Source organism: Heloderma suspectum, chromosome 6 (assembly GCF_057233095.1).
Source record: "Heloderma suspectum isolate Gila_16-S chromosome 6, 16-S_ref, whole genome shotgun sequence".
NCBI lineage: Eukaryota > Metazoa > Chordata > Lepidosauria > Squamata > Helodermatidae > Heloderma > Heloderma suspectum.
In genome coordinates, this window is record NC_139463.1 from 107518462 (window position 1) to 107538617 (window position 20156).

General features: G+C 47.0%; 1 protein-coding gene across 1 annotated transcript; it reads left to right on the plus strand.

Annotated features, from left to right (window-relative positions):
• The first annotated feature begins 331 nt into the window (after nt 1-331).
• LOC146342347 (vomeronasal type-2 receptor 26-like) lies at nt 332-12071 on the plus strand. The gene is made up of 6 exons (XM_084808507.1): nt 332-432; nt 2271-2562; nt 4113-4967; nt 5678-5905; nt 10575-10701; nt 11170-12071. Exons 1-6 carry the CDS (start codon nt 338-340, stop codon nt 12069-12071), a joined length of 2499 nt encoding a protein of 832 aa, XP_084664633.1. The 5' UTR covers nt 332-337.
• Nucleotides 12072-20156: the final 8085 nt, after the last annotated feature.

Consider the following 20156-nt stretch of genomic DNA (forward strand, 5'->3'; position numbering starts at 1 on the left):
TCAAACAACCCATCTCTACTGTTAGATGCAACATTCAGTCTATAAAGACTCCTGTCTGAACAACTTGCTCCACCATAATCTGGGAGATTAATTTGAGGCAGGCACAGCTCTGTCAACTGAAGCTTTTCTGTATCTTCTGCCAGGACTGATATTGAGGATGATGGCAATAAGTTATCATGAACGGGTCCGGTTGGAGCTTTGTCCAAATCTGTCCACGTTTCATCTGATTTTGCTGCTGCTACTGTTATATTATTCTTCGAGCAGGAGTTTGAACTCCAGCTCCATACATAGCTGGAACTCAACAGTCCAATCTCATTCATATAAACCTTCAGATGAGATGTTCATTGGCCAATTTGTGTCCATGGCACTTGCTCACACTGTTACACAGGAGTTTACAAAACACCCCAGTTATTCCACTGCAAGAAATGCTTAGTAAGTTCTTTCTTTCTTCCTTTCTTCCTTTCTTTTACTCTCTCATATGAAAAGTTCTGTACTGGACCCAGTGATCGTTCTTCACTTCAAAAAATAAATTGCTACCTTTAAGCACCATCGTTTTGCTTTCTTCACTCTTCTTTTCTTTTTCAAGCCAGGATAGTGTTCATTCAGACTAATATTCTTCCACTCTACCCTGTACAACCAGAACAATTAGCAGGTCAAGGTCAGATCTGGTTCTTCCTTAAACTTTTCTAAGTTATCTCAATTGACGAAAATGTTTTTTGAGCTGTCTTGGGAGCAGAGGTCAGACATTCTTCCATGTGGGAAGAATCCTTAAGTGCACATCCAAACTGCCCTGTACAGTACTTTTCTTTTTTGCAGGAGCACTGTTGGACGTGGGGTGGGCAAACTTCCAGGGGTTGTCCTACCCCGCACTCACCACTGCCGAATTTGCCGCATCCAAACTTATGGCATTTTTGCAGAGGAACAAGGTGTGTTTCCCTGCATGTGCCTTGTTTCCAAGCAGAATCGTGTTTCCAAGAGCATGATTCATCTTGCAAACAAGCATGCTCCATTGTGCCTTATTTCCCTGCAAATTACTGCAATTTCAGCAGTCTTGGAAGGGGAACACAGTGTGTGTGTTGCAAAATAAAGCCGGGGGGGGGGGAATAAAGCTATTTGTGTTGCCCTTATTTTCGCCGTAGTCTACGTAAAGATTTATGTAGACTACAGCGACCAAATAAGGAACGTGAATGGCGGCTCCCTATGGGGTCCGCCATATGCGTACGTGCTTTATTTTTTTTTTAAAGTCACCCGTGATAGGCTACGTGACGATTTACGTAGCCTATCATGGCTGACTTTGCAGATCTAGCCGTGATAGGCTATGTTAATCGTCATGTAGCCTATCACGGGGGCGTTTTGTTTTGTTTTTAACTTTTGAATTCGCGGCCGGGCGAGGCGAGGCGCCTCCTCCCCAGCCTGAATTTCGGCTGGGCGAGGCGGGAAGCCTTCCCCCCCGGCCTGAACTTCGGGGGGAGCAGCGAAGCGCCTCCCCCCCACCGCGAAAAAGCTGCGAGACCAGGTAAGTGGCTTTCGTGCACCCCTAGAGAAAAACTGACATTTACCCTGCAAATGTGAGCCACATGGATCTAGTCATTAATTTCATTGTATGTTATGCTACATCTGCAAAGTGAGCTTTGGCTATTGGGCAGTACAGAAATGAAATGAAATGAAATGAAATGAAATGAAATGAAATGAAATGATGAATGAATGAATGAATGAATGAATAAATAAATAAATAAATAAATAAATAAAATTTCAGAGATACATTATATCTTCACAACAGTCCAGTACACTGCATTAGAAAAAGAGATTATGGGGGTGTCTCCATGACAATGGAAGGAGAAGGAAAGAGTGGCTTACCCGCATTTTCATGGAGCTGATTTTGGTCCGGGCAGGGATCCACAAGTGCTTTGCGCCATTCAAAGTCATCTCACAGAACATACTTCTGTGGGGCGGGGGGCTGGGGTGACTGTCATCTGACTGGCAGGGGCTGCTCAACCAATAAGAGAGGCTTCCCCCCTCCAGGCTCTCCCCCCTTTCTTCTTCCTATTGTTTTGCTGATTATGCTTTATACTGATTTGGATTTTTACTCTGGTTCTATTAGTTATGGATTTCTTTATCTCTGTGTGTAAGTCTGTGGTGAGAAGCAATGAATGAATGTTGTTGTTGTTAGATATTATTATTATTATAATCTTCCTATTTAGTTAGATGAGTGAATCATAATGCAAGATGCAACATATTTGATTTAATAATATATAACCCTCTCATTGCAGCATGATCCCTAAAAACTACCAGCATGTGCTTGCGTTTAATTTTGCCATTCATGAGATCAACAAGAATGCTGAATTTTTACCCAACGCCACACTCGATTCCAAGATTTATGACAGTGCATTTGATCCAGGGCGAAACTGCTGGGCCACTCTGGATCTTCTCTTCCCAGGACAGAGGAATCCCATCAATTATAACTGTGGCAGGAAAGAGAAATTGATGGCTGTCATTGGAGCACTCACCTCTCAAAACTCCATCCAGATGGCCGACATCTTCAATGCCTACAAGATGCCACAGGTATGTGTTCATGGTGAGATTAACGTCAGCACAGGGCAAGCACCTGCTTGTATCAAAACTGGCTCCCTTCTGATCCTCCTGCCCCACCTGCTGTAGTGGTGGCACAGCACTGGGGCAGGAAGATGAGAGGGGACTGTTGCTCCCCTCTCATCCTCCATTTGCGCATGGCAGGCAGCTGCTGTGTGTGAGACGTCCCTTCTCCTTCCACGGCCTGTGCACAAATGGCTGCTTCTCCCCCTCCTGGGGCCCAGGAAGAGGAGAAGGAGCCCTCACACGTGGTGACCATGGTACTCGTGGCAGGTCACGGAGGTGGAAACTCCTGCTGGTGCTGCCCGCTCCCTGCCGCAACCACCATGCGCAAAACCCTCACACTCTCCTTTCTGGTGTCGGGAGCACAAGAGGTTTGCCCATGGAGGCGGCAGTGCTGCTGACATTGGCAGGGGGCGGCAGTGCGAATCCCTGCCACTGCCATCCACCGACTACCCCTGGCACTGCTGCCGCCATGTGCAAATGGCTCCTTCTCCCCCTCCTCAGTCCTCGGAGGGGGAGAAGGAGCCATTTGTGCAGTGCCCATTTGTGCACAGGAGCTATTTGCACACAGGGCATCTGGTGGGGAGCCTGTGGCTTTGCTCACTAAAGCTAGCTGAGCCAGGGCCTCGGGGGGAAGCCATCGAATCTGAAGAGGGCTTGATTTCCCCATGCTGGACACCCCGATATGGGAATAGCAACACTGAGCTACTCTGCAGGGCTCAAGTAACCCACACTGAGTTACAGCCATGACTCCCGTAATTTAGATATCATAATGATGAAATTTATGAGCATTGCAATGCCAGTTTAAAAAAATACTGTTTACCATCTCAAAGAAATATTAATTAATTATTAAGACCTGAGTTCGAAAGATCATGAACTGCTGTCCTTCCTCCGCTCCAACATTTTATTTGGGGGGGGGGGTAGACACACTACAGAGCTACACTAAATGCCTGGATTCCTGCATTGATCTTTTGAGGCAGTATTCACTTTTCCACAAGGAAAGACCCACCAAAAGGCTTTCCAATGAACCAGGAAGTTAATTCTGCAGACAGTGGGTGTGTCAAACGCTGCTATGACTTCATTCATTGGCTCAAACCGATGAAAGGTGGGAGGTGCTATATTTGCTTACAAACCAAATGGGCAGAGAAGTGTCTATGCATATCTCAGGTTCTACATGAGCAAGAGGCTTGCTTTTTAAAAACATGAAAGCTGGGAATCTGGAGATTATGGGTCATTGGGGTGGGCGGCGACTGCCCCCCATTGGCCCGTCTTGTGGATGCCCATGAAAGCTAGTTGATTCAACATCCTGTTTAGAATCTACTCGCAGCCTGAGTATTGATAACACCAGACGTGTTTGCTAGGAAATTTAAGATTAGACTGTTAGAGACAACAATGTTTAAGAGTAGATTATTATATTGAGCGAGGTCAAGATGTTAGCAAAGGTTTGGAAGGAGTCAGTTTGGGTGAAGAACGATGTGATGGTTTTTTCATTCCTGAAGGTATCATATCATTCCCATTAGCTCAGCTATGGTGCCTTTGATCCAGCACTGAGGGACAAAACTCGCTTTCCTTCATTCTACCGGATGGTCCCAAATGAAGATCCTCAGTACGTTGGGATTGTTGGGCTACTCAAGCATTTCAGATGGAACTGGATCGGCCTTATTGTTTCAGAGGATGACAGTGGGGAAACCTTCCTCCGAACGCTGAGACCAAGGCACTTGGAAAACAATCTTTGCATTGCTTGGATGCACATGATCCCAAGAGTGACAACATATTTACCACATAAAATAATTCAAAAAAAATTGGGACCAATTCAATCAACTCTCACACGGAGTAAAATCAATGTGATTCTTGTGTATGGAGACGGTCAGTCTCTGGAGGCGTTACGGCTAGTTTTATACTCCAATGAAGTTCTTCAGACGTATCCTATAGAGAGGGTATGGATCACAACAGCTGAATGGGATTTCACTGCCTTAGCACCTGGGAGTGAATTCACCACTAAATCTTTCAATGGCACCTTGTCCTTCACCCTCCATACAAACGTGGTGCCAGGATTTCAAGATTTTGTGGAGATGATCAATCCTTTCCAGTCCACTTTTTATTTCATCCATCAATTCTGGGCCAGTGCGTTTATCTGTTCCTTCCCTACGTATAACCTTTATGTCGCAAACAAGAGAAACTGCACTGGGAAGGAGAAGCTGGGGAGTCTTCCTGGATCTATGTTTGAAACAGGGATGTCTGGCCAGAGCTACAATATCTACAATGCTGTCTATGCTGTAGCACATGCTCTCCATGCCATGGATTCATCAAGAGACATGTACAAAACAAGGGGAGATGGAAGAACATGGGATCTCCAGAAACTTCAGCCATGGCAGGTCATTGCACCTCCAGGACTGAAATGGCAAAACATTATAATATACCATACCAGAATTAACTCGAAATACAAGAAATGCCAAATCGTAGATAAATCAACAGTAGAAAAGGGACAACCATGTTGGCAGACTTAATTTCTTAGACCATGACTGAAAAGGAATGTCCAGCCCCTTTGAAACCCATAAAAGCTGTGTTCTGGCTGGAAGCGGCTGTGGCAGTCAGTAGGTTTCCAATATAAGCTGTGCTTGTATGTCCATTATGGACTTGCACAGTCATGTCCAGAAAGTGAACCTGTTGTGTGGACTGGCTGAGATTTTGTCGTAAACAATGCTTTTGCTGAGTGCCTCGGTTTGGGCAGGGGGCAGGAAGCATTGTATGCAAAACCCCAATCCAGGGTCACAACCCTCTGAAGGAGTCCATTCAGAATTCCTATTGTAGAATATTAGGATTCTTGTTTTGTATATTGTGGAGACCTCAGGTGTTCTGGGAGTTCGTCGGTTTGTGTTGGTGCTCTGATTAATGTTAGTTGACATCTTTCTTCCTACCTTGCATAGACATTTTAAAATGTTGGGAAAGTACAAACTCTTGTAGATTCATTTTTGGTGGTAATGATTCAGTGGCTAAAGGTAGTGAAAGTCAGGTTTGCATAGCAGTGATATTAACCATTTCCTTGCCGTTTGACCCCATTCCTTTTTTTTCTCCTTCCCTTTAGCTTCACGGGTTTCTGAGAAACATCCATTTTAACAACAGTGCTGGTGAAGAAATATTTTTCAATGATAATGGGGACCTGGCAGGGGGATATGATCTCATCAACTTGGTCACCTTCCCCAATGAATCCTTTCAGAGAGTCCAAGTTGGAAGGATGGACCCCCAGGCTCCTGCAGGGAAAGAGTTCATTGTGAATGGAAGTGCTATTATGTGGAATCATAAATTCAGGCAGGTAAGCACAGTGATCAACATCGCCACCATATTTTATGCACAGACTCTGGATATTGGCATCAGGATCTTCTGCACTGGGATTTAGCAGCAAAACCTGGTGTCAAGGTTCCTCTTATGACCTGGACCCCCAGAGCAACTCCTTTCGTCCTCCTTAACTCCTTAAGTCCCTTTCGTACATCCCTTTTGTTGTTGTTGTTGTTCAGTCGTTCAGTCATGTCCGACTCTTCATGACCCCATGGACCATAGCACACCAGGCCTTCCTGTCCTGCGCACTCTCCCGGAGCATGCTTAAGTTCATATTCATTGCATCGGTGATGCTATCTAGCTATCTCATTCTCTGCCGTCCCCTCCTCCTTTTGCCTTCAGTCTTTCCCAGAATCAGGGTCTTTTCCAGATAGTTTTCTCTTCGCATTAGGTGGCCAAAATATTTGAGCTTCAGCTTCAGTATCTGTCCCTCCAATGAGCACTCAGGGTTGATTTCCTTTAGGATGGACTGATTTGACCTCCTTGCAGTCCAGGGGACTTGTAAGAGTCTCCTCCAGCACCACAGTTCAAAAGCATCAATTCTTGGGTACTCAGCCTTCCTTATAGTCCAGCTCTCACAGCCATACATTACTACTGGGAAAAACATAGCTTTGATTAGACGGACCTTTGTTGGCAAGCTGATGTCTCTGCTTCTTACTATGCTGTCTAGGTTTGCCATAGCTTTCCTCCCAAGGAGCAAGCGTCTTTTAATTTCATGGCTACAGTCACCGTCTGCAGTGATCTTGGAGCCCAAGAAAGTAAAATCTGTCACTGCTTCCATTTCTTCCCCTTCTATATGCCAGGAAGTGATAGGGCCAGATGCCATGATCTTCCTTTTTTTAATGTTGAGTGTCAAACCAGCTTTTGCACTCTCTTCTTTCACCCTCAACAAGAGGCTCTTGAGATCCTCTTTGCTTTCTGCCATTAGGGTGGTATCGTCTGCATATCGGAGGTTGTTGATAATTCTCCCAGCATTCTTAATTCCGACCTGTGATTCATCCAACCTGGCATTTCTCATGATGTACTCTGCATATAAGTTAAATAAGCAGGGTGACAATATGCAGCCTTGTCGTACTCCTTTCCCAATTTTGAACCAATCGGTTGTTCCATGTCTGGTTCTTACTGTTGCTTCTTGACCCTCGTACAGGTTTCTCAGGAGACAGGTAAGGTGGTCTGGTACTCCCATCACTTTCAGAATTTGCCAGAGTTTGTTGTGATCCACACAATCAAAGGCTTTAGCGTAGTCAGTGAAGCAGAAATAGACATTTTTCTGGAATTCTCTTGCTTTCTCCATGATGCAGCGAATGTTGGCAATTTGATCTCTAGTTCCTCTGCCTCTTCGAAACCCAGCTTGTACTTCTGGTAGTTCTCGGTTCGCATACTGCTGAAGCCTAGCTTGTAGGATTTTGAGCATCACCTTGCTGGCATGTGAAATGAGCGCAATTGTGCAGTAGTTTGAACACTCTTTGGCATTGCCCTTCTTTGGAATTGGAATGTAAACTGACCTTTTCCAGTCTTGCGGCCATTGTTGAGTGTTCCAAATTTGTTGGCATATTGAATGTAGCACTTTAACAGCATCATCTTTTAGGATTTTAAATAGCTCAGCTGGAATATTACTGTCATCTCCGCTAGCTTTGTTGTTACTAATGCTTCCTAAGGCCCACTTGACTTCACTCTCGAAGTTGTCCGGCTCAAGTTCAGTGACCGCACTATCATGGCTATCAAGGACATTACCATCATGGCTATCAAGGACATTAAGATCTTTCCTGTATAGTTCTTCTGTGTACTCTTTCCACCTCTTCTTAATCTCATCTGCTTCTGTGAGGTCCATGCCTTCTTTGTCCTTTATCATGCCCTTCTTTGCACAAAACGTTCCTTTGAGATCTCCAATTTTCTTGAAGAGATCTCTAGTCTTTCCCATTTGGTTTTTTTCCTCATTTTCTTTGCATTGTTCATTTAAGAAGGCCTTCTTGTCTCTCCTTGCTATTCTCTGGAACTCTGCATTCAGTTGGATATATCTTCCCCTTTCTCCCTTGCTTTTTGCTTCCCTTCTTTCCTCAGCTACTTGTAAAGCCTCATCAGACAGCCACTTGGCTTTCTTGCATTTCTTTTTCTTTGGGATGGATTTTGTTGCTGTTCGTACATCCCTACCCCTAGTTTAAAATGTGGAGAAGAAGGCGGCGGCAACCCAGTTAAGCACTAACATGGTTGAAGACATTGGGATACATATCCAGACATTTAAGAGCTCAGGACTCAGATCCCTGGGCTTGGGTGGGGAGTTTGTCAGTTTGGGTTCCTCCCCCATTCCATTTTTTAAAAATCTTAAATCCTTTTTGTCCCAAATATGGAGATCTTTGCAAAGTTTGGTAAATTTTTATCCACACTGCACTGAAATGAATTTCTCATCCATCCCTACCCTATATTTACAGGGAGATTTATTTATCCAGAAGGCTACACAAGTACACTAGCACCTTATTAGGATTTCATGTCACAAACCATATGGTATCTTTTAGTAATGTGGATTTTGCTATGGTAGCTGCTGACATGCCAGTATAAGCTATCTCCATGTAGGCAAGTTACCACTTTTTAAAATCCTCTTTCAAGTTTTTCTGATTTATTTATTTTTTTATGATATTTATGGTAAGGTAATCTATCCAACTGACTAAACTAATGATGCAATTCCCAGAGGCTGTACTTTTCCGTTATAATACCATCTGATTGCACTGCTTTTCTCTCTCTCTCTCTCTGCACCAATGTAGGGATGGCCGTGAATTTCTCCACGAATCTCGGGGAGGCCGAATGCGTTGGCATTCGGCCCCCCAAAATTGTTGGTGAAATTCTCCGCCCCCCCGCCCCCCCTCCGGGATGGGACTTACCTCCCTCGAATGTCCCTCTCAGCGGCGGGTCCCGGCGGCGTCTCGGCGGCATTTCGGCAGGGGCGGGGGCGGCGGCTGGTCTTCCGACTGGCTGCCGCCACCGCCATTACAAAGTGAATGAAAAAAAAAACACACACACACCCGTGATAGGCTACGTAACGATTAACATAGCCTATCCCGGCTAGATTTCCAATGTCATCCGTGATAGGCTATGTTAATCGTTACGTAGCCTATCACAGTTGACTTTGGGGGGAAAAAAAGCACGTACACAAATGCGTTCCTTTTTTTTTTTTTTTGCGTTCCTTATTTGGGCCCGGGTAGTCTACGTAAAGATTTATGTAGACTACGGCGAAAATAAGGGCAACGCTATTAAAACTGGACACAGTACTCCAGATGAGGCCTAACCAGTGCTGAGTAGAGGGGAACTAGTACTTCCCGGGATTTGGAAGCTATGCTTCTATTAATGCAGCCCAAAAGAGCATTGGCCTTTTTGCAGCCACATCACACTGTTGGCTCATATTCAGCTTGTGATCGACAACAATTCCAGGATCCTTCTCTCTTGTAGTGTGGTTGAGCCACGTATCCCTCATCTTGTAACTGTGCATTTGGTTTCTTTTTCCTAAGTGCAGAACTTGGCATTGATCCCTGTTAAATGGCATTCTGTTGTTTTCTGCCCAGAGCTCCAGTCTATCCAGATCACTTTGAATTTTGTTTCTGTCTTCCCAAGTATTAGCTATCCCGCCCAATTTTGTGTCATTTGCAAGTTTGATCAGCATTCCCCGCACCTCCTCCTCCAAGTCATTAATACAAATGTTGAAGAGCACTGGGCCCAAGACTGAGCCCTGCGGTAGCCCACTTGTTACCTCTCCCCAGTTTTAGAAGGTCCCATTGATAAGCACTCTTTGAGTCCGATTCTGTAGCCAACTGTGGATCCACCGGATCGTTGTTTCATCTAGCCCATTTTGAGCTAGTTTGCTCATCAGGATATCATGGGGCACTTTGTCAAAAGCTTTGCTGAAGTCGAGGTATATGATGTCCACAGCATTCCGACGGTCTACAAGGGAGGTTACTTGATCAAAAAATGAGATCAGATTTGTCTGGCAGGACTTGTTTTTGACAAATCCATGTTGGCTTTGAGTAATCACGGCATTGTTGTCAAGGTGCTTCCAGATGGATTGCTTTTAGGGATGGCGGAGAATTTCTCCCCGAAACTTCAGGGGGCCGAGCGCCAACGTGTTCGGCCCCCCGAACAAGTTTCTGGGAGAAATCCTCCGCCCCCCCCGCCCCCCGCCCCCCCCCCCGGGACGGGACTTACCTTCCCTGAATGTCCCTCCCGGCGGCGGGTCTGGCTGGCGGTTCGTCCGGTGTTCGAGCAGGGAGGGAGTGGCAGCCGGTCTTTCGAACGGCTGCCGCCCCCGCCATTGCAATGAAAGGAAAAAAAAACAACACGTCCCCTGATAGGCTACGTGACGATTCACGTAGCCTATCACGGCAAGATTTGCAAAGTCAGCCGTGATAGGCTACGTGAATCGTCATGTAGCCTATCACGGGTGACTAAAAAAAAAAAAAAAGTGCGTACGGCTAATGGTGGCCCCCATAGGGAGCCGCGATTCGGGTTCCTTATTTGGTCCCTGTAGTCTACGTAAAGATTTAGGTAGACTACTGCAAAAATAAGGGCAACGCTAGAAGAAAAAGAGATGTAGCTGAGGATTGCACCTATCAGGAAAAGTTACTTGCATGCCAAATGGCTTTCCTTCTGCTTTCCATTAGACACTGCCCACTTCCACCTGTGTCGAGAGCTGCCACCCGGGACAGAGCAGGTTCGTCCAGCAGGGGAAGCAAGTGTGTTGCTATGATTGTGTTGAGTGCCCCCAAGGAAGGATTTCCATCCAGATGGGTAAGTGCAGGAATCCCGAGTGATTTGAAAATAACCCAGAAGTTTGTATTTCAGGTATATTTTAATTCCTATCATGGTTCTCTAAATAGGAATATATGAGTGTGTTTACTATGAACAGCGGTGGACAAAGGAAGAAGAAACTTTGTTCTATGAGCTCCAGTTAAACAATTCCAGCTAAATTCAGGGAATCTTTGTATTCTTTGGCCACTTACCCATCTGAATTCTAGAGATAATCACACAAAAATCGAAGAGTTTCAGGTTCATATGTATTTTAATTCCTAGCACTTTTCTTGAAATACAAATATATTACTGTGTTGAGTATGAACAGGGCCAGGAAGAGGAAATGCAGACAGAACCATTATCACTGATGCTGAAGAAAGTGGATTTGTTAAATGAGGTCAAATTAAAGGACTGCAGCTAAACACAGAGAATATGTTTTAATATAAAGCTTTTGCTCAACACTTTCAGATGCAGATCAATGTGAGAAGTGCCAAGAAGATCAGTATCCGAACAAGAATCAGGACCAATGTATTCTTAAAGTCATAAGCTACCTATCTTATGAGGAGCCTTTGGGAGCAGTTCTCACCTCCTTGGCTCTTTTCATTTCTGTGATCACACTTTTGGTGTTGTGGACCTTCATTCGGCACCAAAATACACCCATTGTCAAAGCCAACAACTGGAGCATCACCTGTATCTTGGTCTCCTCCCTGCTGTTCTGCTTTCTCTGCTCCTTCTTATTCATTGGCCAGCCTGGGAAGGTGACCTGCCTTCTGAGGCAAACAGTGTTTGGCCTCATCTTCTCCATTGCTGTGGCTTGTGTGTTAGCAAAAACCATCACTGTGGTTTTGGCCTTTGTAGCTACAAAGCCTGGAAACAGGGTGAGGAAATGGGTGGGGAAGAGACTTCCTGTATCAGTGATATTGTCTCTCTCTCTTATTCAAGCTGGCATTTGTTTTGTGTGGCTGGCAACTTCTCCCCCCTTCCCAGAGTTGGACATGCACTCCCAGGTTGACGCGATCCTAGTTCAATGCAATGAAGGCTCAGCCCTCATGTTCTACATTGTCCTGGGCTACATGGGGTTTCTGGCCCTCATCAGTTTCACGGTGGCTTTCCTTGCCAGGAAGTTGCCTGATACTTTCAATGAAGCCAAGCTGATCAGTTTCAGCATGTTGGTCTTCTGCAGTGTTTGGGTGTCCTTTGTGCCAACCTACCTGAGCACCAAGGGGAAATACATGGTGGCCGTGGAGGTCTTCTCCATCTTGGCCTCCAGTGCTGGCTTACTGGGTTGCATCTTCCTCCCGAAATGCTACATTATTATATTCAGGCCTGAACTGAACACCAAGGAGCAATTAGTCAGGAAAAAAGAATAGTCCCAGCTTGGGGGAGAACTGACATCACCTTTGATTTCAGAGTGTCTTTTTCTTGAGCTATTTCCCAACCTGGTGTAACTGAAGTGGGGATAACACTGCTCCCCCACATTTGCAATGCCAGTGGTGTCCTTTGAAGTTGGTGGGGGCATTTTTGGTGATTTTCACGGGTGGTATTCAAACTCTATCCATTTCTGGCTCGTGGTGGCTACCATTATCTAAGATCCATGTTAAGTGGCCTTGCAGACCAGTTGGCGCATGGATTGTTGAGGACTTCAGCATGGAGATGGGAGGATAATTGACAGGGGGTTGCTTGTTTGGGCTTGAAGTCATCTGTGGCTGACGATTAAGAGGGTTGGGATTTGTGGGCTGGTTTAGTTTCGTGTCTATGAAACTGAGGTACAAATCAAGAAATATCTGTTTAAGAGCAATCTTAGGCTCCCGAAGCATTGTCTGTGGGCCCATAGGAGAGTTGAGATTCCCCCCTCAGAGGAGACTCTGACCCCAGAAGCGGGAGTTGGACATCCCTCCCTGTGCTGCCTAGGGATGGCGGAGAATTTCTCCCCGAAACTTCGGGGGGCCGAGCGCCAATGTGTTCGGCCCCCCGAACAAGTTTCGGGGAGAAATCCTCCACACCCCCCCACACCCCGCACCCCCCCCCGGGACGGGACTTAACTTCCCTGAATGTCCCTCCCGGCGGCGGGTCCGGCTGGCAGTTCGTCCGGTGTTCGAGCGGGGCGGCTGCCGCCCCCGCCATTGCAATCAAAGAAAAAAAAAAAACGTCCCCTGATAGGCTACATGATGATTCACGTAGCCTATCACGGCTAGATTTGCAAAGTCAGCCGTGATAGGCTATGTGAATCGTCACGTAGCCTATCACGGGTGACTTTAAAAAAAAAAAAAAGCACGTACGCATATGGCGGTCCCCATAGGGAGCCGCCATTCGCGTTCCTTATTTGGTCGCTGTAGTCTACGTAAATCTTTACGTAGACTACGGCGAAAATAAGGGCAACACAAATAGCTTTATTTCCCCCCCCCCCGGCTTTATTTTGCAACACACACACTGTATTCCCCTTCCAAGACTGCTGAAATTGCAGTAATTTGCAGGGAAATAAGGCACAATGGAGCATGCTTGTTTGCAAGATGAATCATGCTCTTGGAAACACGATTCTGCTTGGAAACAAGGCACATGCAGGGAAACACACCTTGTTCCTCTGCAAAAATGCCATTATTTAATAATGCCATTATTAGACGATTCACGTAGCCTATCATGGCTAGATCTGGAAAGTCAGCTGTGATAGGCTATGTGAATCATCACGTAGCCTATCACGGGTGACTTTAAAAAAAAAAAAATGCGTACGCGAATGGCGGCCCCCATAGGGAGCCGCCATTCGCGTTCCTTATTTGGTGGCTGTAGTCTACGTAAATCTTTACGTAGACTACGGCGAAAATAAGGGCAACGCTATTTGCGTTGCCCTTATTTTCGCCGTAGTCTACGTAAAGATTTACGTAGACTACAGCCACCAAATAAGGAACGCGAATGGCGGCTCCCTATGGGGGCCGCCATTCGCGTACGCATTTTTTTTTTTAAAGTCACCCGTGATAGGCTACGTGACGATTCACGTAGCCTATCACAGCTGACTTTCCAGATCTAGCCATGATAGGCTACGTGAATCGTCACGTAGCCTATCAGGGGACTTTTTTTGTTTTTGTTTTTACTTTCGTGTTCGCGGCCGGGCGAGTTGGGAAGCCTCCTCCCCGGCCTGAATTTCGGCCGGGCGAGGCGGGAAGCCTCCCCCCCAGCCTGAATTTCGGCCGGGCGAGGCGGGAAGCCTCCCCCCCCCCGGCCTGAACTTCACGGGGGGAGCAGCGAAGCGCTCCCCCCCACCGCGAACAAGCTGCGAGAAAAGGTAAGTGACTTTCATCCACCCCTAGTGCTGCCCTGTCACAGCTGGTCCAGGAGCCTGCCCTCGCTTGCCCTTGCTCATGTCCTCCCAGACTCACCCTGACCTGTCTGGCAAGGGCCCGCATAATGCCTCTAGTATTGCACATGTTACACTTTCCTGGTCTCAAACTGCACATACTTAAATATGCGCATTTTTAAGCCCCCTTTTTCGCAAAACGCAAAAGAGGGCAGCGTTTCAGCAGGTGCCCGGAGAACCTGAGCTGGGGTGGGTTCCTACATGCCTATCTGCAAAGGAGATTGGTTATTGATGGATGTTTGCGGGTCCTTTACATGATGTTGTCAACCTCCAGTGCCTCTTCTGTGCAAACTACTTAACTTTGTGTTCCTTATTTGGTCCCGGTAGTCTACGTAAAGATTTACGTAGACTACGGCCAAAATAAGGGCAACGCTATTTGCATTGCCCTTATTTTCTCCGTAGTCTATAAGGAACGCATTTGCCACCATTTGCGAACGCGCTTTTTTTTTTTTGTCCAAAGTCACCCGTGATAGGCTACATAACGATTTATGTAGCCTATCATGGTGGACTTTGGAAATCTAGCCGTGATAGGCTACGTTGATCGTTACGTAGCCTATCACGGGGTTTGTTTGTTTGTTTGTTTTACTTTATTTTGTAATGGCAACGGCGGCAGCCGGTCAGAAGACCGGCTGCCATCCCCGCCCCCGACAAAACGCCACCGAACCGCTGCCGGGACCTGCCGCTGGGAGGGACATTCGCAGGAGGTAAGTCCCATCCCGGGGGGGGGGCGGGGGGTGGAGAATTTCACCAATTTCGGGGGGCCGAATGCGTTGGCATTCGGCTTCCCAGAGATTCGGGGAGAAATTCTCCACCATCCCTACCTACCTCACATCGATCAGCCAAGGCAGCCAGAGAAAGGCCTCTGAGGATGATGGAAGGGTCAGGGCAGATATTTATGGAAGTAGACAGTCCTTCCAGTTACCTGGCGCTACGCTGTTTAAGAGCTTTGTAGGTTAATACCAGCACTTTGAATTGGGCCTGGAAATGGACTAGCACCCAGTATAGATCATAAAGCACTGGCATTATATGATCATATTGGCCAGTCCCTGTTAACATTTTCACTGCCATATTTTGGACCTGAAGCGAAGGAAAAGAAAACAGGAAAGAAAGCACCAATGGCCTCAGATCCAGATGCCAGCCCTGAAATGGCCTTTCCACCCTTCGTAGTCAGCTCTGTGCTTGTGCTGAAAATGGGCAAACAAAAGAGAGCACGGAGAGAAAAAAGGAGAAGGGAAGGAGTAGGCACGTCTCCTTAGAGGAACAGGCTGAGCAATACTTAATTCATTCGAGATGAATCTTCAAACCCATTTCAGTCTGACTTTTCTGCTGTCAAGGAAATACAAAGTACAGCAGAGGCTGGGAGGAGGGGAGGAGGAGAGGCCACTCTTCTTCCTTCTTGGCTCTGCCCTCACCCCCTCGGTGCAACCTCAGATGCCTCAGAACGGTACCTCATGCCTAGGTCTAGTCTTGTGCAACTGGGTCATCTTATCCATGCTTACTCAGGATTCAACTGCATTGAACAACACGCCATGTACTTCTGACTAAAAGTGAATCCAGTCAGCTCTTGGGGCCTCTGAGACATAGGAGGGGAGTACTAGCATGTTTGGGACAGCTCCAGGTTTTGCAGACATACATAGGGGTGAACGAAAGTCACTTACCTTTTCTCGCAGCTTTTTCGCGGTGGGGGGGAGTGCTTCGCTGCTCCCCCCACGAAGTTCAGGCTGGGGGGGGGAGGCTTCCCGCCTCGCCCGGCCGAAATCCAGGCCGGGGGGGGAGGCTTTCCGCCTCGCCCGGCCGAAATTCAGGACGGGGAGGAGGCTTCCCGCCTGGCCCGGCCGCGAACACGAAAGTAAAAACAAAAACAAAAAAAGTCCCCTGATGGGCTACGTGACGATTCACATAGCCTATCACGGCTAGATCTGGAAAGTCAGCCGTGATAGGCTACGTGAATCGTCACGTAGCCTATCACGGGTGACTTTAAAAAAAAAAACAAAAAAGCGCGTACGCGAATGGTGGCCCCTATAGGGAGCCACCATTCGCGTTCCTTATTTAGTTGCTGTAGTCTACGTCAATGTTTACGTAGACTACGGCGAAAATAAGGGCAACGCAAATAGCGTTGCCCTTATTTTCGCCGTAGTCTATGTAAACATTGACGTAGACTACAGCGACCAAATAAGGAAGGGGAATGGCGGCTCCCTATGGGGGCCGCCATTATCCGTACACACTTTTTTTTTTTTAAAGTCACCCATGATAGGCTACGTGACGATTCACGTAGCCTATCACGGCTGACTTTGCAAATCTTGCCGTGATAGGCTACGTGAATCGTCACGTAGCCTATCAGGGGACTTTTTTTTTTTCTTTCATTGCAATGGCGGGGGCGGCAGCTGGTCGAAAGACCGCCCCGCTCGAACACCGGACGAACCGCCAGCCGGACCCGCCGCTGGGAGGGACATTCAGGGAAGGTAAGTCCCGTCCCGGGGGGGGCGGGGGGCGGGGGGGCGGAGGATTTCTCCCCGAAACTTGTTTGGGGGGCCGAACACGTTGGCGCTCGGCCCCCCGAAGTTTCGGGGAGAAATTCTCCGCCATCCCTAGACATACAATAAACCTTTCGGGGGCAAAACTCCTATGTAGGGATGTCAGAGAATTCTGCCACGGACTGAAATGGGATCGAACTCCCTTCAGTCCGTGCCACAGAATCCTCTGCGGAACGGCGACACGAGGTCCTGCGGAGCCAGCAGTCATGCAGCTTTTTTTTCATTGTCCGCAAAGAGTCACAAAATTTTCATAAATAAAAACGCAGTGTAGTATATTCCGATAATAAATACCTAAGGTTTTTTTTAAAAAATGAATTGTGCTCACTGCCTTGTTTGCGGGTGTTCTTTTTAAATTGAAATCCTCTGTCTCCATTTACTTTCAGCCAAAACACTGAAAACAGCCAAAACACTTCCTCTTCCAAAACACTTTGGAAGTGTTTCCAAAACACTTTCAGCCAAAACACTTCCTCTTCCTAGGGGCTTCCCCAAAGAATGCTGTCTTAGGTGTGCGTGAGCAATAAACTCTTTGTTTAAAGCAACGCTGTTTTAAAGAAAGAAAAAACCTTTTTAAACTGACCATGCCACTCCTGGACCGGCAAGAGGGCAAAGGGATGTGAATTTTCAGGGATGTAGACTCATAAACTGGAGGTCTTCCTGGTAAACAGAGATGGTTGGAGATGGTGGCATTCATATCTGATGCACATGCTGGTGGAATATGGACCTCAGAGGAACAGGTGGTTTGCCTTGTCTTTTCTTGATCTCATATACAGAGATTCGGAGACAGGGAGGAATCCAGAAGTACAACAGGAACCAGCAGCCATTTCATAGAATTTATGGTCATGACAAGTACGTCTTGTCATTCCATGTGGTCCACACAGCTGTGATTCATCGCCATCACCTGCTGGCATGTTCTGAGGCTTGGCATCTCCTCCAGGACATCCGGCCTCATTTGTGTGTAAGATCCCATGGTGTCCAGCTGGTCTACCTGTATATTAAGCACCTGTGTCTAAAGGATACTCTCAGAAACATACCAGCAGAAGAAGGCACTTGGCCCACTACTCTGTGTGACAGAACTATATTACATCTGGTAAGAAGAAGGTTTCTTGTGCAAAGGTGTGAACTCTCTCCAACATTCTGTTGGGGAGAATAACAGGTGGAAACGCATTGGGCTTTTTGTTACTGAACTATTTTGCATCCTGAGAACCTGTTTCTCACCTTTGTGACTTACTTTGGATGCTCATCTCCAATAGCATTACTATTATCAGTCAAATTAAAACAACAAAGCGTCTGATGTACTTTACAGCCTAAATGATGGAGGAGAAAAAGATAAAAAAAAAAAAAACAACCCAGTTTGCAGGTATATCTCTTGGCAAACAAAAATGTTCTACTCCCGTGATGTTAGCTAGGTGAAGCCAGTAATTATCAGCGAATCGCTGGGACAGACTTCCCCCTTCAGGGGCAGACCCCCCTTTAGTACACATTATTTTAAAAACACAACACTACACTACTACTACTACAACCCGCATGTTTGGTTTTCTTTGGGATCTGACCGTACGCCAGGCAGCTGTCACCTGGCTAGCTGCAGTAGGGTCTAGTCCCCTTCTTCAATTCGCTCCAGTTGCAGGTCTGACCGTACGCCGGGTGGGTGGTCTCCAGGTGCGCCCACAGTAGGGCCTAGCCTGAGCTTTTTTACTGTTTGGTTTAGGGGTGCACGAAAGCCACTTACCTGGTCTCGCATCTTGCTTCACGGTGGGGGGGAGGCGCTTCGCTGCTACACCCGAAGTTCAGGCCGGGGGGGGGAGGCTTCCCTCCTCGCCCGGCAGAAATTCAGGCCGGGGAGGAGGCGCCTCGCCTCGCCCGGCCGCGAAATAAAAAGTAAAACAAAAAACAAAAAACCGCCCCCGTGATAGGCTACGTGACAATTAACGTAGCCTATCACGGCTAGATCTGCAAAGTCAGCCGTGATAGGCTACGTTAATCGTCACGTAGCCTATCACGGGTGACTTTAAAAAAAAAAAAGCACGTACGCAAATGGTGGCCCCCATAGGGAGCTGCCATTAGCGTTCCTTATTTGGTCGCTGTAGTCTACGTAAATCTTTACGTAGACTACGGCGAAAATAAGGGCAACGCAAATAGCGTTTCCCTTATTTTCACCGTAGTCTACGTAATCTTTACATAGACTACAGCGACCAAATAAGGAACGCGAATGGCGGCTCCCTATGGGGGCCGCCATTAGCCGTATGCGCTTTTTTTTTTTTAAGTCACCCGTGATAGGCTACATGATGATTTACGTAGCCTATCATGGCTGACTTTGCAAATCTAGCCATGATAGGCTACGTTAATCATCACGTAGCCTATCATGGGGGCGTTGTTGTTTTTTTACTTTTATTGGAATGGCGGTGGGGGCAGCCGGTCGAAAGACCGGCTGCCGCCTCTGCCCCTGTCGAAGACCTGTCGAACCGCCTCCGGGACCCGCTGCCAGGAGGGACATTCGGGAAAGGTAAGTCCCATCCCGGGGGGGGCGGGGGGGAGAATTTCTACCCGAAACTACTTCGGGGGGCCGAACACGTTGGCACTCGGCCCCCCAAAGTTTCGGGGAGAAATTCTCCCCCATCCCTAGTTTCTTTAGAATGACTTTTAAAGGATTTTTAGCTACAGTCTACTTTCCCCTTTGCTTTCTTGACTCGTGTCCGATGTATCCAGGCAGGGTTTAATTCCAGCTACCTTTACGGCTGTGGGGGTGGAAAGTATGACAGTTTTGGGTCTTCTCCACCTGGGAGTTAAAGGGTTATTTTTTCCACTCTTTAACCCATACTTCATCTCCTGGTTGGAAAGGATGAACTTCTGTGACAGGAATTGGGGCCTATTTTCTAAGACAAAGTGACACTGGGCTTGAAGAACTTTGCCCAGTGTTTGGACTTCTTGTTTAAGGCTAACGTTTGCTTGCTCTTGATGCCGCTCCAGTGTCAATCATGAAGTCAATGTCATGGCCCCTCACAGTGGCAGTGACTAGGGGCTTCCCGGGGCCGAGATTAAGGGGCCCCCGGTTTGTCTTATTTAAGACTTTTGGCTTTAGCCACTTTAATGAAGGGGGCTTCTTTATACATTTTTATAGACCCCTGCTTTTGCCAGTTTGGTTGCCAACCATGCTGTCTCCTCCCTCGCCCGTTCTGGCCCCTTTGGTTTTCTCTTTTGTGTATTTGATTTATTGCACACTGATTCTTTCTTAAGAATCCTCTGCCTCTGCTGGGTCTTCCTCTATTTCCTCGTCCACGTCTTCTTGGGCCTCTGGTTCGAGGGGGGTATACTGGTGATAGGCATTTAAAAGATGCTCCAAGTAGGCTCTGGGGGCCTCGGTGGCACCTTGCAGCACTTTAGACACCTTGGTCATATTAACTGACTTTTTCATACCTGCCCTCATGGCTTTTAACAGCAGGGTTTGATACTGGGTGAGGCGCTCTAGCCCCACTTGTGTGTTGGGATTCCAGAGAGGGTGTTTTTTTTTTTTTTACTTACAAGGAGACTTTATTGGGTAACTTACAGCACACAGGCGTACCTAATGGTTGGATCAG

What these genes read in the sequence shown, in the direction of transcription:
- LOC146342347 (XM_084808507.1), top strand. Translation starts at nt 338, where the DNA reads ATGTTCATTGGCCAATTTGTGTCCATGGCACTTGCTCACACTGTTACA. An exon ending in ATGCCTACAAGATGCCACAG is followed by an intron (nt 2,563 to 4,112) that starts GTATGTGTTCAT and finishes CATTCCCATTAG; the next exon opens with CTCAGCTATGGTGCCTTTGA. An exon ending in AAGGATTTCCATCCAGATGG is followed by an intron (nt 10,702 to 11,169) that starts GTAAGTGCAGGA and finishes CAACACTTTCAG; the next exon opens with ATGCAGATCAATGTGAGAAG.